Here is a 27,884-nt window from a genome sequence, read left to right as displayed (position 1 = left end):
ATTCTATTGCTAAATGATAAATTCATAGGCGGAGATACGGAGGGAGGGGGGTCAAAGTTAAAGTCGACTGATCTAATGTATTTGCGTATATATGAATTGACATCATCGTGCCCCCCAGACTTTCAAGTCTATCTTCACCTATGGCTAAATTCTATTATTAAATGGTACTTTTTAAACTTCTCATTCCCGCAAACTTCGACTAAAAGGAAGAAAACGGGGAAAATGTTAATATTAAAATACGAAAAAATTCATGGGCCAAGTAAAAACCCTGACTCAAACAGATATTCGAATTATCGAAGTTCGCGAATTAGGAGTGTGAACGATGTGTTTCAAAACATTAATTACTTCAAATTCTTGTTCAATCTCATTAGGCTCGCCGACACATAATTTGAGGGGGTGCCCAGCAATGGAAAGATACTGAGGAGGGTCTAGTTACAACGGGAAAGGAAGGGTAACCCTAAGTTAAGTAATCAAACTACACATTGCACGTAGAACACAAAATTTTAGAACCAATAACGCACACAGTACAACGTTATCTTTGGAAAGAAAAACATAATTTACTTCCGTTCAAAAAAAAAGTGTACATAGAATATAGAATAAAACATTATATCTGTACATACCCAAACAAAAGAATAATGTTCGTTTTGTGCTAAATGCCTCCGGCTCAAACGAAAAAGCAGAATAATTTAGCAGAGAGAGAGAGTCATACTTAAATTTAATATCGCCACAATGCATTCAAATATGAACCATATATATTTGATATATATATATGGTTCATATCAATCCATAATCAATCAAAATGAATTAAAACATGAAATGATCATCCCTGGAGCTGAAATTATTTTTACTTGTGATTTTTTCTTTACGTATTTTTGCATTTGTTCTAGAACATATACAGTCTCGAAAATTATCACCATAAACCCCACCCCCTTTTAATGTTGAAGGCGAGATCCTAGTTATACAACTTTTTTTTGCGAAGAATTTGTGAGTTTTTGCATTAATTAAATGCATCTTTAATTTTCCATCACTAACTCAGTAGTCCTTAACCAAGGGTCCTTGGAAAGTTCAGCGGATAAGGAAAAAACAGTCAACTTAATTTTTCTACATTACTATCTGCAGAATTTCTGTAAAGAAGGTCAGTGTCCTCCATCTTGTTAGCGAAGGAGCCAAGGTCCAGGGATTCGTTTTATTGGTAAACAGGGCCTACGAAACAACAGGTTGTGGGTGTAAGCCTCCAGCCCTAACTAGTTATAAGCAAGGCAATCTTAAGGCGTGGGAAGGGGATCCTCGTGGTAATGAGATTTGGCATTAGATTTTCGAGAGTAAATGTATGAAGTGGTAGGCAGACACTTCTATTTAGGTAGAAAATCTATTTGCTGAGGGCGCATGACAGGCCACAAAAAAGAATTTGTGGAGGGAGAAGAAAAACAAGATTTAGCAGCCCTCTCCACTGTAAAAGTCAATTTTCCGCCCCAAAATGTTTGCTGACCAGGAGACAGTTGCCCCTCCCCCTCTAATTCCCATATACTGGTTATAAGAATGTCTTCTGCTTTTCCCTCTCAGTGTTGATTCCCAACAAGTCAAAGATGAGCTACATAGTACATCTACATTGTACGTTAAAATCCTTCCATTAGGGGGCATCACTGCAATCATGTTTAGAACAAGCATGCCTTTACTACAAATAGGCATTTACAGTGGTGGGTGGTGAAGGATATCTTTTAGCAGTAATAAATACATAGCGCTTAACTTAATTATTTTTGGCCGTCTTAAGAGTATGATGAGCCCCAGGAAAATGAATTTACTGAGGCCCTACTGGGTTAAAAAGATTTTGGTGAGGCCTCTTGGGTGTGCCCATTCAATAAGATGGCACTGCTCTGTACATATGAACTTGAAAAAAAAAATCTTAATGGCAGCTTTGCAGTGGTCTTTAAATATTTTGAACCTGCTGCAATAGCAAATCCTCTCACAGGTGAAAAAGATGAAGGTGATCACTACTGCTTATCGCCGAGGCTCTTTAAGACAAAAATGCAGAATATACATGTTATATTCACGGGATAAATGCATACAACAGTGACAATGAATCTGTACAGCAGTGATACATTTGTATATTTCTCCCCCGAAAACCATGACAAAATGGTCCAGATAGTTTTTTTTATCTCCATGAGACTGATTATGAAAGCCTAGAGAATTAAAATTTTTGTCGATCTGTATTTCAACCATTTTAGAACAAAGAAAAATTAATATTTCTACACATTCTTTACACAGTGTTTGTATGTATCACAGAGAATTTATTATTTTTAAAACATTTGACTAATCATTTTTACATATAGAAATTTTGATGACCACAGTATAATGAAAAAAACCTACTCAAAGGGCGATGGGAAATGTACACAAAATACCATTGAGCAGCGAATTTTCTGTACATAGTACCCACAAATTATTTACACACAAAATACACATTTCATTCACTTTGATGCACAGATCATTCAAGTACTTTGCCCTCTCACATAACATACTTCACAGATACAGTGGTACCTGAACCTACGAGATGAATTTTAGACATTTAATTGTCTGATGAAAATATATTACAGAAACTCTCTTATTTCATCCTGCACTCTCATAATATGAGAAAAAAATTAACATGATACAGTACTTACAAATAATGAAAAGTAATTTTGCTTACAAGGTAAATACAGTACATAGGCTACAATGTAGTCAGACAATGTAAAGAGCCCTGACTTGTTCACCTTGTTGCACATTGGACGTGTTTAAAATGACATGTATCTTGTTAGATTACTTGTTGTATTTTTAGCAAATGGTTTTCCTCATAACTTGCTTCATTTATAAGCAGCACTTTTAGGACGAGCTACCACTGCATTTGACTGACTGATATCCAAAGCAATTCACGTCACAACTACTGAGAAAAACTTCCACTCAAGTTCATCAATACAAAGTATCACAAAATTAATCTTTTGTTCATAAATTTAGAGGGTTTTTGGAATGACTGTATATATTGATCAATGTATTATGAAGGTTAAACATACCAATATAAATAACATAAAAGACACTTTCTCCTTGAGAAACAGATACAAACAATCCAGTCTTATTTCTTCCCCAGTGTTAATAACTGGCCACACAAGGCAACCTGTAAGAACAGACTAGCTTGGCATAATTAAGCATTTGCATATGCCGTTAAAGAAATAATTCCTAAGCTTTAAATTGGATGTACAGCAAAACCTCTCTTCTGTGGACACAGAGAGAAAAAAAATTCATCCGTTAATCAGGGGTTTAAAATGGATACTTTTATTATACGAGAAAATATTATTTGTGACAGTAAAATAGGGGGTGACCACACCTGAGCGGGATGTCTGTTAAGAGGGGTTTTACTGTACAAAAGGAACAACTGCACAATTTCGTAACATTCTGAAATGAATTACCAAATCTGGTGGCATACAAGAGCGGTCATTGCTTTGGAAACAAACCAAATGAGGTGTGTTTTACACATATGAAGTGTTTGCCTGTATAAAAAAAAATTATTGGAAACAGGAAGAAACTGCTAACACATTAGCGCAGGAGTTCTCAAACCTTTTTCATCTGAAGCACCCCTCTCTCTCATCAATGCTCTCAACTCTCCCCAGAGCAATATAACAAAGAATCTCTTTGAAAAACTTTTTCCAGGGGCACTGCTGACAAAAGTTGGCAATGCAACAGGGTGCCACAGCATACAGTTTGAGAACCTCTTCATTAGCAGATAACACAATACCAAGTTTTATTCAGTGAATATTGTCCCGAAGATAGTAGCCAAATCATAGTTCTATTACTTCCTATAGTTCATTTCATATCTAATGATAATAACTTAGACGGCATATGGAACTTTGGTTAAAAAAAACATACACATAGAAACTATAATTTTAAAATAAAAAGATAGGAATCAAAAGATAATTCCCACCAGTGATTAGTGCTTTGATGGCACCTTTATAAAACAGAAACCTTTGTAAAACGGAAAATTATTTGAGTCCTTTGACATTTCGTATAATACAGGTTTCACTCTGAACAAAAAAGAATAAAAATTGTATCTCTCTTACTTGATCATTTACCAAATTATCTAATGAAATTTTATTAATAAACAACAGAAGCTTTGAAAATTATACGAGATCCATAAGTAATGTGGGGCAGGAAAAATATTCACAATTTAGTTAAATATATTGAAAAACAAGATGAATCATGCATAGAATTGAATATGATTGGAATTTCACAACAACTTGAATTTCACTTGAGGAAAAAGAAATGATTTAAAAATGCACAAAATGAAACAATGATGATTCAGATAAACAGGTTAATAATTTGATATGAAATAATATTGAAAATAAATATGTTAGAACAAATTATCAGTTTGTAACCAGGCAAATTTTATATAAGAAACGGTGCATGTATATTTTAACGTAGTGGTTACTACCACTACTACAAAACTACCCAAATAACAAACCTTTTTTTGTTAACATTACTAAGATAAGAATAGGCCATGGGAAGGCACATGCAGATCTCAGAAGTTAAAGAGAGCAGCAACGGCAAAAAAAAGTTCTAAATCCTCCTCGTAGTTCATTTCTTTGTGAAAATAATGTTATAGGAATCCTAGTTATGACAGGTAAGAAGAGAATTCGGCCCCACCACTACGGCAATCACTTCATTCTAATTATTTTGAAATGAATCATAGAAAATGTTATATTATTTTAATGACAACTTTATATTTTCTGCAGTAAGCCAAATAACACTTATTTATATAGTTATAATAGACAAAAAGACCCTAGTCTCCCATCTGCAATGTATTGGAAGATATAGGACTAGATAAGAAACTCCAGACTAGCTCATTCAATAATGAAAATATATGTAAGATACACAAATAGGATAACCGAATCAAAATCATAACACAGAAATATTGAATTAAATAATTAAATTTGTTAGGAACTGAGAATTTTCATTAAATTATATCAACATAAAATAACTGCATATAATTTTGATTTTTAATTTGAAAATGAATGCATTTATATGCACATACAAATTCCACCAAATAAGCACTGTATGGATTATGAGAGCGCCACACTTTCCCTATGGCAAAACCTAGCTTTCACGCATAATTATCTGTTTTAAATCACTTCAAAAACAAATATTTACAAAGGAACATTTTCTGAATGAACATTATCAATTCTCTTTACCTGATTTGATATTCACCCAATCAATATTTAGAAAAAATGAGATAAATCACAAAAGATGGATCATTTCTTCCTAAATTTGTGTTTTTCCCAAACAAAAGATAGCATTTACCAACTCTATCAGCATAAGCTCTAATACTACCATAATTTTTCATAAAGTTGGCTTAGAAAGCTCAAGTGCTTAAAAACTTAACTGCTATGGCAAATATTCTGATAAAAATAATGATTTTATATGAATAAAAAATATTTTTTAAAAAAGCTCTACATAAGTACTCTCAACAAAGCAAAAAACAATATTGATTTCTCTTTGGCCACAATAAAAAAACTTTTCTCAATTTTTCCCACACAAAACCAATATAGAAACAAATAAAATCCAAATACAACAAATATAATTGTAAATAAATAACTTTTTGTGCATCATAAAACAAAATTTGATATATTGCTTCACAGTAATTCCTACTAACACCAACTAAAACACAAACATGATCATAAATACAACCTGAGATAAGGGAAGAGGAACATAAATTGCATAAAAATGTACTTTTGTTTTGTAATGAACAAGGACAGGTTCAAAATAGAAAAATCTCATTTTTTTCAGTTTATTAAGTTGATGTTTGTATTACTCATGAAAACAACTTATGAATTAGTACGTTTGCCTTGCATGTGAGATGCAGTTTTTCCCTTTGAGAATAGGATGCATCTTGTAGACTAATACTAGATATTAGATACACATTGGCATTTTATTACTTAGGAAAATAGTAATTATCTGGTCCCCAAAAAAAAGGTTTCTTGGAAAGTATTCATTTTAATTAAAAAGAGGAATACAAGTTTGTAAAAGAGTCTTTCTCAATGATTAGTTATACACAATGTCAGCAATTATTTTAAAAATATCAAGCTTAAATACAAATTTTGAATTTTTTTTATCAAACTTTTTGTGAAACAGAGATGACAAACTTCTAACATTTTAAGATTTAAATTTAATGAAGAATAATTTATTACTTCGATGGGGGGGATAATTTTATTCTCTTTCAACCTGATTACTTTGAACATATTCAGTTGTATGTAAAACTAGAAAATAGTTAAGGCTGTCGAAAATATACTTTATTTTTCTTTCACTTTTAATGCAATAGTTGATTTATAGAACTAATACAAATTTATTGGTACTTGATTAATGTAACACCTTCCATGCAAAGTTGTTTGCAAAATTAGAGTTCTCATACAACTCAAATATTTTTTACGCAGATAAATCTAAAAGACCTACATAAAAGTACCTCTGACAAACAACTTCTCACATGCGTACGAGTCCAAATTATATTTTTTAAGTACATCATAAATTAGAACATAGATGCCAATTTTACTTGAATAAATAGCTTTACCCAAGACTAGAAATCAAAGAAGAGAAACAATGAACTCAGGACTTTTTTTTGGAGGGTCCTGTTTTTTGTGAAAAAATTTCCCTTATTTTTATGAAATGGTCATTAATTTTGGTAAAAAATAAGTAGTTTTGTGGGAAGCAAAATAATCTAGTTAATTTATCACAAAAGAAATGAAATGCCAAATTCATGGTTTCATTAATATGTATTTTGTGAAGGGTCCATTTTCCAGATCCGGAATTTTGTGAAGGTTCCAAAAATCAGACTCAAATTTTGGTTGGACAGACCCTTGAGACTACTGTCAGAGCAGACATGACCCAAGCTCTGTCCCTTCCGATATATAAGCCTTTTTTTCGTGTTGGATCGTGCTGGGGAGAACCCTGAGACTACTGGCAAATACCAAAATTTTCTACATCAACATGTTTTAGCACTCACGGATGTCGTTTTCAAGGCAAAGCAGAAGAGTTTATGTATAATACCTAATGAAAAACATGATCAGAATGAGTTAATGTCTGCATTCTGACCACATTTTCGTTATGCAAAGCCCTTTGAAAATGACACCCATGAGTGCCAAAACATATTTTGATGTAGAAAATTCCAGTGTTCACCAGTAGTATATGTTGTCTCTTCTTTCATTTCCAGAGAGACCAAATTTATGATCACTGATATTTTGATTAATATTTGAATTCCAATTATCAAATCATTAAAAAAAATCATATGTTGAGGCATGTAAAAACTTTTCTCTTGCTTTACAAAAAACAAGTTGATTCCCAAAATATGTTTCTTTATACCATATGATGTTTCTTGATTAAAAAATTACAAAAAAAAAAGTTTTACTAAACTTTGTGTGGGGAATCTATGGATAAAAACTCCTCTTTTCTTGCAAAGTATTCGCCTATCCTCTCACTGCTGTACCTAGAACACATAAATATGTATCTGAAATTAATTTATTTTACTCTCAAAAATTTAGACATTCAAAATTTTGCAAATAACTTCATAAAAACTATTTTTCAAACAAAAGTGGTTTGAGAAAAAAAATCAATTTGGTAAAAAAAAGTTTCAAGTAAAATTATGTGTTCAGACATTAGCATACACCTAGAAATAAATGTAGCAATGCAATGTAATTTTCAAGAAAAAATTCTTAGAAAAATTTAACATTAACTTGTTTTAATAATGAACAACACAAACTATGTGTGACAATTATAATTGAACGAGTAGGAAATAAGCACGAATTTATCTGATCCAAATGTCCAAATAGGTAGGAAGGAAATTCTATGCAGCAGACATTTTGGAACCATGCTATGAATTTTCAAAAGGTTATATTTCCGATACAAAAAAAAAATCTACATTAACCTTCGGTCGGGTGAATCTAATCTGCGAGATGAACCATCCACTTTTTTTTTGCCAAAGAGCAGGGTTTACCAAGAAAACTTTTGTTGAAATTTTGTTATTGGAAATTGTAAAAGTTAATTAAAACACATATAACCTTGTCTCAGTGAAGAGTTTAAGCTTTCCCCTCAAGCCTAGGCAAAAATTAAATTTATAGAATAAATCATAATACCGGCAAGGATTTAACTTATCCCTCTCTCAACATGCATAATAAGCTACTCTGAGTGAAATGTAACTTTATTTTATTATTTAAAAAAAATAAACATCATAATGCAACCATTCTGATAACTCTTTGCAATTAATATGGAAATCACTGTCACGCAGAAGAAATCAACTTCAATAACAAACCATGAGTGCTGAGTATATAATAACAAACCATGCAAAACCATACTGAACCTTATATAACAAAACAGATGAAACTTTCACAGTTTTTCAAGGCAATAAAGTAGCCATGTAACTTCTGAGAAATTCTGCTACAACGGAATGTGACAAATCGGGTGATAATTTTTAACCTCTCAGTCTGAGAAACATAGAAAAGGGTCTCTAGCACACTATCACGCAAAAATTTTATATATATAAAACACACATACACACACTTAGGGAAATGCACTAGTCTATTGGTTCTTAACATTGTGTTCCACGGATTCTTTGTGCCAATAGAAGGCTACAGATTTCTTTACTGAATGTTATTGATTGACCATTTGAGTCACACCACAGTCATTTTCTGCACATGAAGGCTGATTAGACCGGGACCTACAATTTATTGCAGATTCCAAACGACAGCCTGTTTTTATAATCATCAAAAGGTTGGAGCACTAACCCCTTGATGTGAGACTTCTTGCAGTAGCGACCTTTTTCTGTGGTCATGTCGCCATTTCTGTTGTACCCGTGTCAGGAAAGTTTCTGACAAGGACGAACCAGGTATCGAACTCGCGACACCTCTAAACATCTTTCGGTATTTTCAGTGAGTATCTTATTGACCTGTTCTACCAAGCCCTTAATATTGAGCACAAAATAATGTAAGAACAAGATTTTTTCCCCATGCAAGCTCACAGACCCCTCAAAACTTATCCAAAGGTTCTGTTAAGAACCACTGTGCATATTGAGTTTAACCTATAATCATTCCAGAAGAATATTTTCAAAATCTATATATTTCTGATAAAGAAAGATTGATAAAAGAAAAAGAAGGTAACATTAAACTTACCCAAGAAAATCGAAGTCTAGAGTGGAATGTGCTGCTTGAATTAGTGCCCACATGCCCCAGAATAGCTGAGCAGCCTGAAAGAAAACCATGTTGACTATTTTCTTTTCAGATGATAAAACACAAAACATATAAGTACTTATATAACTATAGTATAACTTGTACTTATATAACTATAGAAATCATACTAGATAAAGGCAGTAAATAGCCTGCTGGCCAAATCTGTTTTCACCCACTTTTTTTATGATGAAATTAAGGGGGACAAATGTTTTTTTCTCCTTTTAAAAGAATTTACATAATATAAAGAACAAAAATTTTGAAAAGGTGTTTTTTGTACAAATAAGTTATTATAGAGCTAAATTTTATGAGTAAATGATAGTTTCAGGAACATAGCCTTCACTCAGAAATTTTATTCTTAAGCAGCAATATAAAGAAATACATCTACCAGGTGTACAAGTATGAAATGCAGATTTTTTTTTTTTAAAAACATGTTAAATTCGGAAGAATGATAAAAAGTGCTTTATTCAAAGTATGCCCCATTGCTTGTTATACGTTTCCCCCATCTTTCCTGAAATTTGTGAATATCACGCCAGTAAAAATCTTCCCCTTTTGTTGCGAACTATTCATTGAGCTATTTTTTCACATCTTCGTATGAACCAAAGCGCTGCTCAGAAAGTGCATGACCCGTCAATGCAAACAAGTGGTAATCGGAAGGAGCCAAGTCTGGTGAGTAAGCCACATAGGGTAGAACTTCCAGCTGAGTGCTTCCAACGTGCGGCGAACCGCTTTTGCCGTATGTGATGGAGCATTGACCATTGAACATTGTCAAGAAGCATTTCACATTGTCATGGGGCATTGCAATTGGAAACAGCTTGTTGACTAACACCCAATTGCTCTGCGAGTTGTTTTTGTGTCTGTGTAATATCATCTTCGTCCAACAATGCTTCCAATTCCACATAATCTTTTTTTTGGCGGTTTTCCATGTTCCTTGTCTGTAACATCGAAGTCACCACTTTTGAAACACTGAAACCATCATTCACACGTATCTTGCGATGGAGCATGTTCACCATAAACTTCTCGAAGTAATCGGTATGATTCAGCAGCAGTTTTCTTCAAATGAAAACAAAAAAATTAATGCTGTCCGCGAATGCTCTTTGTTCAGTATAACTTTCGACATATTGAACACAACAATACAACACTATGCACCCACTTTTCCAATTTATCACTCGTGCGCATCTGACACTTTTTGATGACACAACAAGATGGCGCAGTGTAAAATCTTTATAGCACAAACTGCATTGGTGCACCATCTGTTTTCTGAAATCCGCATTTCATACTTGTACACCTGGTAAATCTAAAAACATTAGAACTTGATATATTTTTTTCTGTAACTAAAATCCTTATTCCATGATTTTTAAATATATACGTTAAACAAGGTTAGAGTTTACTTAAAAGGCTATAAGCAAATACCAAACACCTGTATATTTTTTCACTTTTATAACTAATGCAATTAAAAACTACACATACGAGGGCAAACTTGGTCACTTGTACATAAAGATGCTCAACATCTTCATCAGTGATGTCTCTCATCCAGCCATTTAAAGAATAAAATGCTTCTAGATAATACCGGAGCCATCGCATTTGAAAGTCTTTACTTGGATACAAGTGGGGTTCGAATTTCTCTACACCTGAAGTAACAAAAAAAGGAAGTTTTATAATTAAATAATAACCTAAAAACACAGATTGCTTATAAAAAGAAATATATGAGAATTTTTTTCCTTATGCTTATAACACACACGTGTAAATTGGAAAGAGAAAATTTTACTCATATGCAAAGCACAACTAGAAGTTCTGCTTCCACAACCGATTTCTCAGTATATTGAGTTGTTTTGGAAGAACATAATATAATATAATTTAATTTATTGTTACTATGAGCCACAAGTAAGGAAATAATGGAATGTAAGTAAGCAATAATGGAATTGGCTAAAGGTTCTCACATCCAAACCTACTCACTTTGTATCCTATACCTTCGAGTGATCAATCATATATTGTTAGTTACAATTAAGCCTTAGTCTCAAAAACGAATATAAAAATTAATAATGAACTAAAGAGTATGAAATGTATAAGGAAAATACTTGTTCAATATGTGAAAGCTTACATGCTCTGAAAAAAATCAAAGACAGCACTGTCAGACTGAACTTATTCTGTAAGCCAGACTACATATTTTAACATGAATAAGGAACCCTCGTAACATGACGACCTGGGATCCTTCACAAATTCCATTTACATCCGTGTGATGGATCCTGGAGCTTGTCATATTACCTTCCCCCCGATCTTAGGGTCCCGCGGATCGCTGGTGGGAATCCTGCAGAGTCGTCGTCTAACTCAGTATAAAGAAAATAAATGTTAATGTGCAATATCAAATTGTGATAAATGTTTTGCAATATATTATACAAGAAAAATGTGCAATGTTTTTACCTTCATACCGTCTGTGGGCCATGGACCACTTATACAAATACAAATACAACGCCACAACAGGCAAATTGCCCAACGAGGTGGCTGACATCATGGATCCCCGAGCTATTTTTTGGAGGCCCTACCTACTACTGCTACACCACACATGCACCCCGCCCACAGCCCCCCCCCCGCGGAACCCCCAACGAATCGGTACATGCGGGAATGTGCGTGTACGTGTAGTGAAACCTGACGTGAAGTTTTTTTTGTTTCTCTGTAATGCTTGTTGTGTGTAGTGCTGCCATCTGACACCAGTTTTTCTAACTATGAGTGAAGTGTTATGATTGAATGATTTATCGTTGTAGGACTGTTGCTCTCTGTGGCGAGACTTTTTAACGGGGAGATCGGCTCGCATTTGCGCCTTGAAGTTGGGAACCACAGAAAACCAACTTCAGCCGACCACCAACGGTCAATAATTTCATGAGAGTTTCAATGTGCAATAGACCTATTGTTGCAGACCCTGGCCAGGTCTTCATTGTTTACCTTTCCCATGTTGCCAACTTCCGTATGTCAAAAGTTAAAAATAGTTTAGTTCCTTATGATATGTAAATGAGTTTTACTGTTAAGTATGTTAAAGTTTTTACAGGCTATTGATTCTGCTGTCTGATTGGTTCTTGGAATAGAGGGTTTTCTTTAAAAACCACCACTGTGCAAAGAAAAGGGCAGATCTAAACCAAACATACAAAGTTCAGCACTTAGCAAGGCGTCTCACCTCGTGCAGAGTACGTCATTATGTTCTGGTGAACCTACGACCAAGGGGCTCTTATTCCTAGCAGCCGTGAGAAGACAAGAGATGGAGTAGTATTAGCTTTCTCTTCGGGATGTCGACTCACTTATGTTCTGGTGAACCTACAACCAAGGGGCTCTTATTCCTAGCAGCCGTGAGAAGACAAGAGATGGAGTAGTATTAGCTTTCTCTTCGGGATGTCGACTCTTCACCAAAACCTGGTCTAGTTTGCCCTCACTTGGAGAAGGGAGACCTTGACGGGGACAGCGGAGCAGTGCTGATGTCGTCATAGAACCTCCACCACATGAGATGCTGAGTAGACATCTCGAGACTCGACTACTTGGGATACTGGCCAGTGACGTGCACGCAATAAGTGAAGCCGATGCATGGGTGCAATGAACTCCGTAGATTGACAGATCGATGAGACCAAATCAGTTTTGATAAACAAAATATTTACTAAAGCTAAAACTCTAAAAATTGTTGTTTATGTTTAATCCTTTAACTGTTTAAAACTTTGAGAAATGTAAAAAACTTCAATGTTAATAAATAATATTGGTAGAAAAAATTATTGTTTCATTATTGTCATTCGCAAGAGCTAATTTTACTCTTGAAAGATAAAAATTGAATCTGGGATGTAACGACGGCCGACACGTTACACCCTCTTTTTGCCAAAAACTGGGTATCTAAAATAGGAGGGGTTTCTAATGCATGGATAGTATTATATAGATATATCTTAAAAAATTTTTTTCTAAATTTTAAGCCCAAAAAAATCAGGGGGGGGGGGTTCCTTAACCAGTAAACTGTCCAATTAATTTTTCTGAGCGTTACTCGCAGTGCCCACTTTTTTTTGAACATGCGAATGCTTTTTCCCTTTTTTTTCCTTTTCTTGGAAGTTTGAAATATTTAAATATTTTTTTACAGCATGTCTTTTTATAGCTCGAATGTGTCGAGACATAATATGACAAAGTGGGGAGAGGGGGGGGGGGGGTCATAATGTCCTGTGACTAAAAGAAATGCTGTTGATGGATTTATGTGGAACCATAGTAGTTGAACCTTTGCTAAAAGAATGAGTAATAAAACAGATGTATCTTCATAAGGGAATCGGAAAAAAAAGTGATGGGGATGCAGCTTTGCAAAACATGACAAAGATAATAGTAATAATAATCTCAGACATTGGAATACAATTGTCAACTCCATCTAGTGATGAGATAATAAAGTAGAAGGATGGCTGTACAGAGATGGCAGCACATGCATGACAAATTATTTCGTCATATCTGTGAAAAAGACCGAAAAGTCTTCGAGTCGGCAAATGCCGTCATAGGCAACACCATTACGTATATCAGCGGCGGCAAATGCTGTCGTAGGCACTTGACTGGTTAAACATGTTAAAATACAGTACTTCTAAATCCATGCACTTATAGAATTCAGTGTACACTTCTAATTTATTCTTTATGATAACTAATATTTAGAGGGTGTGTGAAATAAATTGAATGCATCTCCACTATTTTCTAACAGAAAGTTGCTATAACATAAGAGCAGAGGGTGGGAAGTGACAATGCCAATTTCGGAGGAGTTTTGGAGCAGCAAAATATAGGATTCGGAGCAGATATTTATAAATTGTAGCAGCAAAATTAACTTACAAGAATATTTTCATTAACCCCCCTCTTTTTAAAATAAAACAACTGCACTGTCTTTTGTAATCAAACATCTTTTCATCAGCTTGCTTTTTGTTTTTCAGGCTTTCGACACCTTGTTTGAAAAAAGCTTTTTACACTAGTCTATTTAAGATGACACACGTTTTGCATACTGAGGGCACTATTTGCTGTCTGGAACAGCAGCAGTTTAAATTGACTAAATATTTTCTGTTTTCAATTTTTTTATACTCGGAAAGAAATTGTTGCAAAATGGGGGAGAATTTTGAAGAGTTAACACAATGTTTGGCGATTTGACACTCGTTATTTGGCAACATTGGCGATTTAACACTTGTTATTTGGCAAAGTTTTTAAATTAGCATTCATAATTCGGCGGACTTGCTTTTTTACTCCCAGAATGAAAATGTTTTTCATGAAACATCAGGATTTGATACAATGATGATCGACTATAGCAATTTCTGCTATTTTCAGCAGCAACTTTTTTTCCTGAAAACGGAAACTGACCCACATTTGCGCTTTAAAGCTGAAAGACCATTGCAAACTATCTTCAGTTACACGATCACGAATATTATCAGGGGTTCAATGATGGAAAGCCTGATGAGGAGCCAATAGTTTAAATAAGGGGCCACAGTCATCCCAATCAGATTTTTGGGGACGAAGTTGAGGGCGGGAACTTAATTAGAAAATTAAAAAAATTTATTTAAAAAAAAAATCAGCTACCTTTCAATTTTCTCCTCTAATATCAAACTGCATAAGAAGTTATTTTTGTGTTTAATATAAAGATATGAAGTAAAAGTATGTAAGTAAAGAAATATTTTATCGTTTATGATTACTAAATTACAGGAAGCAGAAACATGATTAATCAAAAAAAGAACGCCATACCTGCAAATTCACAAAAATGGTTCCCGATATCAAAACCTTGATAATTATAGCTGCCATACTCATAATCTATGAATGTCACTTCACCTGAAACAAAACATTTGTATGAAACTAACACCAGCATAAAATTTTGAAGTTGCTACAACTACTACACCACAAAATGCACCTCATCAATATTCCTCAGCGGAACTTCTAAAGAATTGGTACAACTCATATTTTGACTTGTACCAATACTTGTGTGTATGTATTCTGTATCTAACATTATTTGTTTGAGGAATGCTTGTTATTCATATTCAAAAAGCGCTGCCACCTGTCTTCTGAATTTGAAAGTAAACAACTGTGAATTCTTTAAATGTTGTACTAATGTTGACTGCTCTCAACGGAGACACTTTTTAAATGGATTTGGGAAAACGAACCAAAGTTGGGAACCACAGAAAATCAACTTTAGCTGACTACCACTGTGCCATCTACAAGAATTAAACCTGGACCCTTTTGACAAACAGCCACACAGTGGCTACAGTCACTAGGGTGACATGAAATATGAATAAACATTAACATAGCTTCTTAAAGCTCTGGATTTAATTGAAATGTTTTATTCTCCCTAAGAATATCCATAGCAAAAAGTTACAATAGCTCCCTATAGAGATTAGGATTCATGCTTTTTTTTCATGTATTCATCATTACAAAAAACGGCTTTGGTTCAAGGCGATTTCAAAAATTGATTTCAGACCTCTACGTCGATGAAAGAAAAGAAAAAGTAATTTCTACCATCATTTGAGATTTTCAAATTGTGTGCATGTGTTATGCATCTCTGTAAACAACCTAACCTAAGAGACAATATTAAACATTTTGAAATCAGTTATGGTGGGAAAAAACAAAATTGTTGCCATTTTCATAAGCCCTGTTCAATCGAATGGAACATATGTTCATCGTAGGTACCACCTAGATTTTGTTTCGGATATAGTTATCAATAAGCTATTGTTACCAGAAACCTGGAGTCAGATGTTATAATATTAAGCAACATGCACTGTATATACAAAAATTCTTTGTATGTATATGGCATATCTCTCTGCAAGTGATTTTTTTGTGAAGGAATAAGTGAGCAGCACGAGCACTTTTGCCATTCAAAAAGCTTAATTTTAAATCTTTCTATACTATTGTGGTTTAGTGCTTTCATCACTCACATACCTAAAATGTATCTTTCTACAACATATAAGAGAGGGAATACATGGGGAGGGTGAGGAGAGAAATCTATCACACTAATCTTTTTTACCCCCTTTCTATTCATAATAAGCGAACAAAGAAACAGTTTTTTTAACGTTTAAGGCCAATACTACCAATACATATCACTCAGATTTGCTGTCAAAGCCTTATTGTGTAAGGGTTAAAACTTCAACCATGGTTACATTGCCACACCAGTTTTACAGTTCCTTTGATATCATTGTAACAGTCTGGCTGCATATGCATACCGATTCGCAAAACAAAATTTGTCATGGCTAATTAAATTGAAAAAACAATCCAATGAATTCGGTCATGCTAATGAAATTGGTGAAAAAATGAAATGAATTACCTTTTTCTTCATTGTATACAATGTTTTTGAGTAGTAGATCGTTATGACAAAACACTACTGGTGAATTCAGACTAACAAGATGCTCTTTCAGCAAGATTAGCTCTTCTTCCAAAATTTGCTTTGATGGTATAATATCTAAAAACCTGGAATGAAAGGCGCTCTGAAAAATCATGGTCTGACATAGATACAATGTAACAACAAATTATTATATAATCTGACCCACTTATAAGACCACCAATCGATTATCAGCGAGCATCTAGATTCAGTGGGCACATTAATGCACTTTGTTTGGTACAATGCAATTTATATAGCAATTTTGTAGCTTTTAATGAGCAGGTTTTTCATGATAAAGCTGAGATTTTGTAAGGTATTCAAAAAGGAAAATCGAAAAAAAAGTGAATACATAAATGAGGGAAAATGAAAAGTAAATGTGTGTGTGTGTGTGTGTGGGGGGGGGGGAGAAGTAAATCACACAAAACTATGAGCTTCTTTCACTGCTCTCATAATATGGAGCTTATGCATTAGGGGAGGGATGACTGTCAATCAAATAATGGCTCGACAAAAGGTTCATCACTCCTTTAAGTTTGTTTCCTATGTGCAAGAATAGCAACACTTCATCTGGAAGAGAAGATTGTGCATGAGAAAATGGTGATAAGAAACTGACCAATAACTATTTTTAACTATGACCAATTCAACCAGTTTTCAACTCTTGACTATATGTTTGATTGTGAGGATCACCAGCAGAATTTTTCAGCATAAAGTTGAAATAGAAATCAAATTACAAGAAAAAGGTGGAAAAATATTTTATACATCAAATATCGATATAATCGCATATATAATCACTATAAGCACTTAACACTATTTTAGCAAACACGACTCTGGCCATATTGCTATATTGCAATTTACTGACATTAATGACATGGGTTGGAAATGAGGGCACTATCTATCGACGGTTGCCTCAATCTTGTTAAGGAAAATATCTATATTATCTCTTGGGTTTGAACCTGGGACCGTGAAAGCAACCTTCAAAGTGGTAGATGAGCATCTTACCACCATGCCACTCTGGCACTTAACACTGGAACAACAAGAATTTCGAACTACCTAGAATGACAGTAGCTGTTATTTTGACAGCTATAGAGGAAAAAAATCAACATAAATTATTTTTCTTTATTGAAACTTCTTAAAACAGTACCTATTCAGTCTCATTTATTTTTGCAATAAACCCTTGTTCGTGTACCATTTTGGTTTTGGAATTTTTGGACAGAAAGACTTGTTATGACAAAGACTAATACTGTGTTTTATTACTTTAAAAAGAGATTTGACTATGATTTTTTTTGAGCTCGCACAATCCACAGCTTCATTTTCTGATAGCAGTCCACTGACAAGATTTGAGATATAATGCACTTCAGAAATTTGTGAAGAAATTGCATGTGCAGAATGAAAAAACCGAATAGCTTCCAAATCTCGAGCAATGTAAAATGCGCACAAATGTATGACAGCTATTCCATGCCCATCACATTGTGCACGAATGAATTCATTTTGTAGAAAACATCAGCAACATTCATTTGTAGAGTAATAAAGTTTCACAATTTCAGAAATTCCCTTTGCCAATGATTTCAATTTTGTGTGTGCATGTGATACTCAAGACAGTCAAAAACATGATCAAATACTAAAACAATATCTTCCCACATCATCCAGCAGGGCCCCTAGGCTGGCATCTTTAATGGGCCCCCCCCCCCGGGTCCCCTCTACAGTGAATTTATAATGTGTATAAACAAAAAAGATAAGAATTCTATGGTCAGATAGCAAATTGTCACCAATCATTTTTGAAGTTTAAAACATGAATCAGTAAATGAAATTTTCAATCACAAAAGTAATTACACCAAGCGAGTCCTACATTCAAAAGATCCATCAAAAATCAAATTTAAAGAAGTGAAAATTCTACATGGAGAAAAAAAATCCTACAAGTATAGTTTTTGTTTAAAACAATCAATAAAGTCAAATTTTTAAGAATTACCTCTTATGTTTTGCTGAGTCACTGAAAGACTGTGGAAGCAGCTCCAGATATTTTTTGAAAACTGTGAATAGAGATGGTTGCAACATAGCACCATTCATTTGTCTCTTAATGCTATGCATATCAGCAAGCCTCTGTGCTATTAGCCTAAAAAACAAAAATTTGATTATTAATCGGTAGAATAACTATTCTAGCTTAGCATAAAACTTTTGAATAACAATATACAATGCCACGACAGGCAAAATGCCCAACGAGGTGGCTGAGAAAAAGATGCCCATAACAATATGGATGTCATATATTTCAAAAATACAGCACACCAATTAAAAATGCAATTAACAAAAATTATAAACAATATATACACATGATAAAATATTATACAATGTCCATAAAGAATACTTATGGTTGTCTTATTCTAAGTATGGATTGCTTCTCGATTTACCCCAACATGTTTATCGTATTTCTTTTTGAACGTGTCAATTGTGTTACAATTTACTACGTCCGGGGGTAAGCTATTCCATTTATTAACAACCCTATTAGAGAAAAATTCCCTGCGACACCATAACCTTGCATTGTCCCTCACCAATCGATACTGGTGTCCCCTTGTAAAAGCAGTCGATTGGCAGTGTACTAAAAGTTCATGGTTCATCCTATCCATCCCATTGAAAATTTTGAACACTTCAATCATATCTCCTCGACACCTGCGTTCATCCAATGTAAACATATTCAAAAAATGAAGTGTCTCTTCATAACTCAAGCCCTGTGTGCCAATAAGGACACGCGTAGCTCTTCTCTGCACCCCCTTCAACCAAGTCTATGTCTCTCTGTAGGTATGGTCTCCAAACCTTACAGCATACTCCAGTCCAGGACGAACTAAGCCTCGAAAATGAGGAAGGATGACTTTAGGAGAACGCGAAGATACTTTTTTGAAAATGAGCATCTATATAAGCATATGGTAAAATAAAAAGGTTTGATTTCAGAAAGAGGAAAGTGTGTATAAAATTATAGGAAGTACATTATGCAGTGATATCAAGAATTACATCAGTGATTTATTCTAAGGCCAGGATTACACTGTGAAAGTTTTATAAAAGTCCTTTTATTGGAAAAAAAGGACTTATAAAACATCCAAACTTGAAAAATCCAACCAACAAGCATACTGGTTACATTTGAGCAAATATAACTGACAGGCTTATTTGCTGTTTTCAAAAAAAGTTTTGTAAATGATCTTTTATCAAACTTTCATAGTGTAAGCCCAGCCTCAGACTAATAATGTAAGTTGAGGTAAATTTTTCCAATGAAAAATTGTTAAAATAATGAAAGATGTTAAAATAATGAAAGAATTAAATTTCATCAAACTACAATGACAATAATCTATTATATTTAACTCTATCATGATTTATTTTATTCTACAGAATATGTGCAATTTTCTTTATTATTTCTTAGGCTGCCCATATTTTATCAGAAAAAATACAGGAAATAATGATCTTAAATACTGGTAAATGTGTAGAATCACCAAAAAAGATGCCAAATATGCAAAAACTTACCCTTTATGGCTGAAATTACTAAAAAAAATTACTTTTGGACAAGAAACGAACGCCTATTGCAAATATGCAGCAAATGCTCCATAAAAATATAAGATAAATATGATCGCTCTTACATTTTATTTTAATTTCCATGCTATTTTCTATTTTTAATCGCCTCAACCTATCAAATGTCTGGGGGGGGGGGGGACTGGTTCATTTCAAATTTTAAAAAAAAGTCAAACAGAAACAGTATGTTGGTAGAAAATTCACAAAGAAAATACATAAAATTACCTTGATATAGATGGATCCCGCACCATTTCAGAATCTAATACGACTCCAGGTGAATAGCCGTAGCAGAGACCATTATTGAATGAGCAATAGAGAGGAGCAGTGAGACCCGCATCACACATTGTCTGCATATTCCACACTTCTAGACTTCTATCAATAAAGAGTTCGGTTTTCTTGCCATAGACTCTGATCAAGACTGCATCATCTGGATCGTCCTCCATGTAACACTTCAAAAGGTGATTTGTAATGCCATCTTTAAAAAGCTGTAAGAAAGAAAGAAAAAGCACCAGAGAGAGAGAGATTAATTCATAAACTAAAAAAAAAAAAAAAAAAAAAAAAAATCTTATTATTACTTATTTTACTATTACTTATTATCTTACTTATTACTTATTATCACTTATTTTATTAGGCTTAGCAAGACATCCATGATGTAGTCAAGATTAAAAAACACACTGTAGCCACGAGTAAACTGGAAAATATGTTTCATCATATTACCATAGCTTTTTAATAAAAACTAGTTTGTCACCATACCATTTTTTTGCATTTGAATATTTATTTTTTGAGAAATCGCTATTTAAGAACATGGGATTACATAAATTAAGTCTCGATAGACAAATAGACTTAGACTTATGGGTGGGTAGTTCTATAGAACTTAGCACTGTGACCAGAGGTCTGTTGTGCTATCCTATAAAAAATTAAAAGTCTTTATTAGAGATATGTCTTGAAGATCCCAGGGTTTGATGAAATGATGACCCAAATGCTCAAACTTATGTACACAGAGTACATTTTACATTCAAAAAGAAAACAAGAATATAAATATAATAAACAACCTACACAGGTCGAGTCATTACTAACTCCTGTGACATTAAGATGCCTTTTAAGAGTACAGTGCTCAGTAAGCAGACCAACAGCTCTACAAATACCATTGTTGCTGAGCTTCATCAGCTCCTTCTACCTAAAATTAGAGCAGTCACACTTTATCTCTTTTGTCTGTCACTGACCATCAATTTTCAGTCAATCTTGGCACTGTTTTTTCATGAATGAGTTGAAAACAGTATTTATAATCAATATCCACGAAATGTCCAAAGATGGTCCAGGACAAATGCACAGAGTCCTAGAACTTCTAGCCAGCTGGTCAGCCAGAGATACCTGAATGACCAGGTATCCAGCAAAGCTCGACTGTTGTTGTTGGATAGATTACAGAATACAGTGTAACACTCCAAGACTATATGGAAAGTAATTTCAGAATGACACACAAATAACATAACATAGCAAAGGATTTGTTCCAAAAGCAGAATATGCAGAAATCCGATGCACATCGCAGAAAAATCAGTGTAACTGCAGAACAATCTGGAAGAATTTTAATAAAAATGTAGAAAACACTACTATAGGAATTTTTACTGCCGGACATTTCCAGTCAGCCGAGGGCTAGTTGCAGAACAATGCAAAACATTCTGCTTTGGGGTGGGGGATTTGTGAGGTGTAAAATTTAACTGACGGGGGAGGCACATTATACATTCAAACTGTCATTACGACACCCTATGGATGTAACATCAATAATCTCTAGCTGACTCAACAAAGAATAATGTTAAAACATTTTTAATGTCAATAAATGCTTAATGATCTTAAGCTTTTAAGCATTTTTCCAAAACATTCCTACAATTTGAGCTCAACACATTGATAAAATTAGTTTTTTTTTTCATGGATAACTATAGGCAAGATCCAACATGATTGTCATTCATTGATAACTATCCAACCATTGTACACAAAGGAACACCGAGATAAAGTTCTTAGAAATAAATAAATTCCTCTGCAGGATCAGGATTATGAGCTGTTATTAATCTATGCATTCATTAACTCTTCTGTTTTAAGGGACTTCTATAATAAATTTCAAGGGCATTCTTGTGAACATATTTATTAATTCAATTTTCACAAAAAAGTATCCTATATTTCTGAAGAGAGGAAACCTCAACTAAAGGTGGTGCAAGGTCTGTGACCATCTGAAGTAGTTCCCAACCTTTTTTCAACTCACAGAGCCTTCTTTGGAATTTTCAAGATAGGAAGGAGTCCTTTATACAGTCAAATCCTGTTTTAAAGAATGCCATTATAGATTTCATTATAATGAAGTGATTTCACTGGTCTCTTCGAGTTCATTACGGGATTTGACTGTATATATATCCCTTTTTATAACAAAATTATAGTGTCTTGATTGTTATTATAATACAGGGTATTCTGTTAATGAACCAACAAACTCAGAGGGTTGCTAGTAGGCATCAAGAACAAAAACTGACATGGAACATGGTGTCACAAACCACGTTGAGAGGGCGGAAATCACGAAAAGCGCATGCAGGCTCCGAGTCCAGAGGAGACGAAAGGTGGACAACAGTTGATTGCTGAATGCATTCGTGGGGGTTAGGAGATGAATAATAACCATGCCAGTGTACCGTGGAAATCTCAACAGAGGTTTAGTGTCAACATGTGGGCAGGAATCCTCGGTGATTATCTCTTGGGGCCATACTTGCTGCCCGAATGCCTGAATGGAGCAACATACCTTTTTTCCTGAAATACGGCCTTCCGGAATTGCCGTAAAGTGTGCTGGTAGCAGTGCATGTGGTTCATGCATGATGGCACCTCTGTAAATTTTTCCCACAAGGTGCATAATCACATCGATGTTACAACCCAAAGAGGTGGATTGGACAAGTGGGGCCCGTAGCTTGGCCTTCACGTTCGCCAGATCTCAATCCATGTAACTTTTTCCCATGGGGGTCACCTTAAATCACTCATTTATGTGATGCCTGTGGACACACTGGAGAATCTCATAGTGTGGACTGTCATCGCTGAGGCAGACATCAAAAGCATACCTGGTACCTTTGAGTGCATCCAGGAATCATTTTTACGTTGTTGTAGACTGTGCAGTGACATCAGCGGCTATCACTTCCAACAACTCTTGTAATAATTAATTACAATAATAACACAAAACGATTTATTTGATTCATCTTTTCTGTGTTATTATTGTATTTTTTGTCGTTCCAGTGTGACGTCGAAACCTGCATGCGCTTTTCGCGATTTTCACCCTCTCAACATGGTTTGCGACACCATGTTCTATTGCAATTTTTGTTCCCCTTGATGCCTACTAACAACCCTCTGAGTTTGTTGGTTCATTAACAGAACATTCAATATAGTTTGACTGTATTGGAAAAACATCATTTAGGAGCGCTCCTCTTGAGAAAACAAAACTTGACTCAAGCCCTCGATATTGAATTTTCACTGTAATAGAAATTTTATTTACTTCAAATTTGACTTGGTCCAACGGCCATTCTTGTACACATTTCAGCACTGCTCTAGCTCCTGCACAAAGACTCTCAAAACATTTGTCATTAATCCAAACATCGACTTTTTTAATTTTGCCAACTCCATTCGACAGCATGTCATTCAATGATGAAGCATCCTAAAGATGAGACAATACAGTTTCATTATGCATACAAAAGGAAATAAGCTAGGCTACTCATATACAGGGTGATTTACTATCACATGTACAAACTTGTGGGAGGAGCAAGTGATAAAATTTTATACAAAATAGGCCTACAGGATGGTCAAACATTACTTTGCACTACATAAGCCCCTAGCGGCCACAAAAATCAACAAATGCGAATGAAATTGAAGATATAGATGCTTCAAAACATGCGCCCGAGAATGAAGAGAAAAAACAAAACTCTAGCCCTCACAGTTACGGTCACAGCAACAACATTTTAACAAATTCAAATGGCAATATTCACTTTTATGTGCTACTAAGTGATTGGTGCAGTGAAAAACCATGAATGGTGTTGGAACACTACCTGTAGCATCATAAGATGCCACTCAGGATGCAGACAAAGAAAGATCTCACTAAGGGTTGGTGCGCTAACCCAAACTCAAAGATGAATCAGAATCCCATAGCAATGCATGGTCAGAAACACATTCGGCATGTGATAGAGGGCTTTGTTGGGAAGCAGTAAAACAACCACATAGGCAAACCATCCATTGGACAACCAATTGCAGAGGTAGCAGATATACATCTAGCAAATGAAGCTAATGATTGTAACTCATGATTTGCTGTGTGACTGTATCAGGAGTGCTCCCGAGGGGTATTTTGAACCACCAGGTGTTAGCATGAAAATCAAAGATGTTAAGTGAAATAGGTTCCTTTGAAAAACACCTGATGAATGAAGCCTTTGAACACACACTTTCTTATATCACAATTGTTACATATTTATGAATAAAATAATGTTCACTTATGTGTTGTTCTTTCATTACTTGTGTTTTCTGGACACTATCACATGATGAATGTGGTTTCCGACCCTATATTACTATGTGATTCCGATCCGACTTTCAGTCACTTACTCATCCCAGTTTGTACATGCAGTAGCCAATTACCCTATATGTACTTCAAACCAATGTGACAAACATATAATTGGGACAACATTCGTTATAGTTGTTCATTTTGCTGGATATGTTGTGACATCAATCAAAGCTTATATAATTTTTAACTCTTTAAACAGCATTGCAATATATATGCAATGTATGCAAAAGCATTGCCTCCTTAACAGCCACTTATTTTAATATTGGCAAGTCCAGATATTTTGTAAAGTTGATTTCTCAATGGAACACTTTGCCCTATACCCCACATCTTAATTTGCATCTGTGGAAAATCCAAAGAAAGTCTACTTCTTTAAAAAAAATATGACATTTTCCCGGGAAAGGGGGTGGTTTGGTGATTTCTGCCATGTCACTTAAAGATTAATAATAAAAATGTTGAAAAATACAAAAATTAAAAAAAGCCAGACAAATTTTATACAAAATACAGGTGGTGAAACATTACTCTGCAATACATGAGCCCTTAGCGGCCACAAAAATCAACAAATGCAAAGGAAATTCAAGATATAGATGTTTCAAATCATGCGTCAGAGAATGAAGGAAAAAACAAAACTCTAGTCCTCGCAGTTAGTCCTCATAGCAACAAAATTTCAACAAATTCAAATGGCAATACTCACTTTTATGTATTACTAAGTGATTGGTGCAGTGAAAAATCATGAATGGTATTGGAATAGTACCTGTAGCATCATAAGAGGCTGCTCAGGATGCAGATAAAGAAAGAGATCACCAAGGGGTTGGTGCACTAACCCATACACACACACAGCCTGTGGGGGAACTTCCAACGGCAGAGATGTCATCAGCATTGGTTGTTTCTACATGTGTCTCTGTCCACATCTAGCACCGTCATTTAAGATGCTACAGGTACCATTTCAACATAATTTATGGTTTTTACAGCGCCAAACACTTTTTACTATGTAAAAATGAGTGTTATTTGAATTTTTCAAAATTTTGTAGCTGTGACCATAATTGTGAGAGCTGGGGGTTTTCCTTTTCCTATTCATTTTCAAGCACACATACTCTGAAACACCTATATCTCAAATTTTATTTGCAAAAGTCTATTTTTGTGGCTGCTAGGAGCTTGTATATTGGAAAAGTTATTCTACGGTCACCCTGTATGTGTGCTAACAGTCTTCAACAGCTGCATTACACTTTGTGATTTAGTGTTTTCTCCCCACGGAACAACAGATATTTACGTTGGTATGAAATAAAAACCATTGAGAACAATTACCATTATTTCAAAAGAAAAATTGAATTATGAAAAACAACATCGCACATGAAACAAGGACTTATTTGTTCCTTCTGTCGCAGAATAGTAATTTTATGTGAACAAGAGGGCTAATTAAATCAAGACCTAGGCTTTACTAAGCAGAAAAGAATTTATATAAAAACTCTGATCTTTCATCAGTACATTAAAGGGGAAAAAAACCAAACTAAATAACCTACCATGCATACAGTTAGGCCTATACCAAAGATATGGAGAAACCACACACAAAACTACAACAGCAATGAAAGCTACAAAGCTGATTAAACATAAAATGATAAAGCTTCAATAGGGAATATTTGGCTAGGCTGTTCAAACATTAGTCTACTCCCATAGATAAGAATGAGTACTCAAAGGACCAAGGTCAAAACCCAAAGGAAATCAGATAACTTAATGGCATGCAAACACGATGAAACACCAAAGGGATATTTCAGTTCTGGAAGCTAAAACAGCAAATTACACAGCTTCAAGGACACGGCCTAATCAAACACAAGAATCTGTGTCGTGCTGAGAAAAAAGATAAATATACATGTAATCTTTTTCAAAGTACCGTAAAAAAAATAGAGATTATACAAATGATATTTTCCTTTTAAAAAAGAAATATTTCATAATTGATTCAAATGAAAAATATATTTGGCTAAAAGTGAGTATCCTACAACAGGACTGGAAAAATCCCAGTCGCCAATGGCGACCAAAAAATTAATGGTGTCTAAAATCTTCTCAAGTGTAATTACTAAATTGTAAGCTGAGAGCAGCACAAAATGTTTGGAATTTATAAAAGCATATCTGCCAACATGAAAGAGGGTCATTAAGCCATGAAAAAGCCCAAAGAAACATTATTTTGAACCTTTTCTTTTGGGTAAAACTTGTTTTTGGCGTCTACATTTTTTTTGAGATTTGTTCCGCTCTGTCCTATAAGAACTCATTACGTTAGAATTCTCTCTATGCTTCATATTATTCATTTAAATTTTAAGTGTTTTACATACACTACTAATTCATGATACAGCTGAAAAATGTGGTTCAATTTGAACCTGATCACCAGAGATGCCACTGCACTTTAATTTACCTGGAACCCAGGTTATTGGCCAAATCTGGTCCTTTTTGAGTGAAAGTGGGTCCCTCTCTAAAAAAAAAAGTAATTAAAAGTACGGTTTCTCCCCTTCCCCACCCCCATCATTTACTGGTATCCCTGCCAAATAAATAATTCCTTTCTAAAAACATGTTCAATCCAAACGTTCATTGAACAATTTTTTTACCATCATATAACCAGGTTCTTTTACTTTCATTGTCTACTATTACGTATCCCATAGGATGCCTTGGTCTAAAATGGACCAAGATTTTATGTGTCCTTTTCCAAAATTCCAGGTATTTGACATGTTATAGCATCACTGATCACTATGATCAAATGCACTGTTTCTCAACCTTTTTGCAGCTCACAGCACCCCCTGGACGATATTTTCTTCTAGTAAATTTTTTTATTGAAAGAAAAAAAGAGCCAAAATAATGCTTCTTTTGAATTTTCCGGGGGGCATAGTGACCCACTTTCATGTTGATAGATATGCTGCTATTAGTTCCAAACATTTTGTGCTGCTCTCAGCCAATTTAGTAACTAAATGAAGAAAATTTTAGGCACCAATACCAATTTTTTAGTTGCTATGGCACCTGGTGTCTGGGATTCGCCCAGCCCTGGTTTAATCAAAACTAAATTTATAATGAATAAAAAATTCTATAAATAAGATCCATCTGCGGAACTCTGGGACGCTAAAGCAGAATGTTTTGCATTGTTTTTCAAAGAGCCCTCAGCTGACTGAAAATGTTCTCCCTGAGATTGTTCTGCAGAAATACTAATAGTTCTGCGACATACATCAGTTAT

At 34.5% G+C, this 27,884-nt stretch overlaps 1 protein-coding gene across 6 annotated transcripts in view; it reads right to left on the bottom strand.

Annotated features, from left to right (window-relative positions):
• Positions 1-544: 544 nt before the first annotated feature.
• eas (ethanolamine kinase 1) overlaps positions 545-27,884 on the bottom strand; it is an 80,783-nt gene continuing 53,443 nt past the window's right edge. For 4 of the 6 annotated variants that reach the window (XM_089251385.1, XM_089251389.1, XM_089251390.1 and 1 more), the window contains exons 2-9: positions 23,627-23,785; positions 20,341-20,600; positions 18,533-18,676; positions 16,516-16,658; positions 14,949-15,032; positions 10,701-10,861; positions 9,177-9,250; positions 545-7,498 (exon numbers count right to left, since the gene is read on the bottom strand). In XM_089251385.1, the coding sequence (XP_089107511.1) occupies positions 7,420-7,498; positions 9,177-9,250; positions 10,701-10,861; positions 14,949-15,032; positions 16,516-16,658; positions 18,533-18,676; positions 20,341-20,600; positions 23,627-23,764 (1,083 nt within the window). In that variant the 5' untranslated portion in view covers positions 23,765-23,785 and the 3' untranslated portion in view covers positions 545-7,419. Of the gene's footprint in view, positions 7,499-9,176; positions 9,251-10,700; positions 10,862-14,948; positions 15,033-16,515; positions 16,659-18,532; positions 18,677-20,340; positions 20,601-23,626; positions 23,786-25,978; positions 25,999-26,193; positions 26,330-27,884 lie in introns of those variants that run through there. The other 2 variants (XM_089251387.1, XM_089251388.1) reach the window with 2 other exon arrangements.

The sequence above is a fragment of the Pholcus phalangioides genome, unplaced genomic scaffold (assembly GCF_987345545.1).
Source record: "Pholcus phalangioides strain wild (caught in Gottingen) unplaced genomic scaffold, Ppha-v1.0 ptg000024l_1, whole genome shotgun sequence".
NCBI classification, from domain to species: domain Eukaryota; kingdom Metazoa; phylum Arthropoda; class Arachnida; order Araneae; family Pholcidae; genus Pholcus; species Pholcus phalangioides.
The sequence above is the reverse complement of the archived record's forward strand: the minus strand, read 5'-3'. Positions and strand labels throughout refer to the sequence as shown.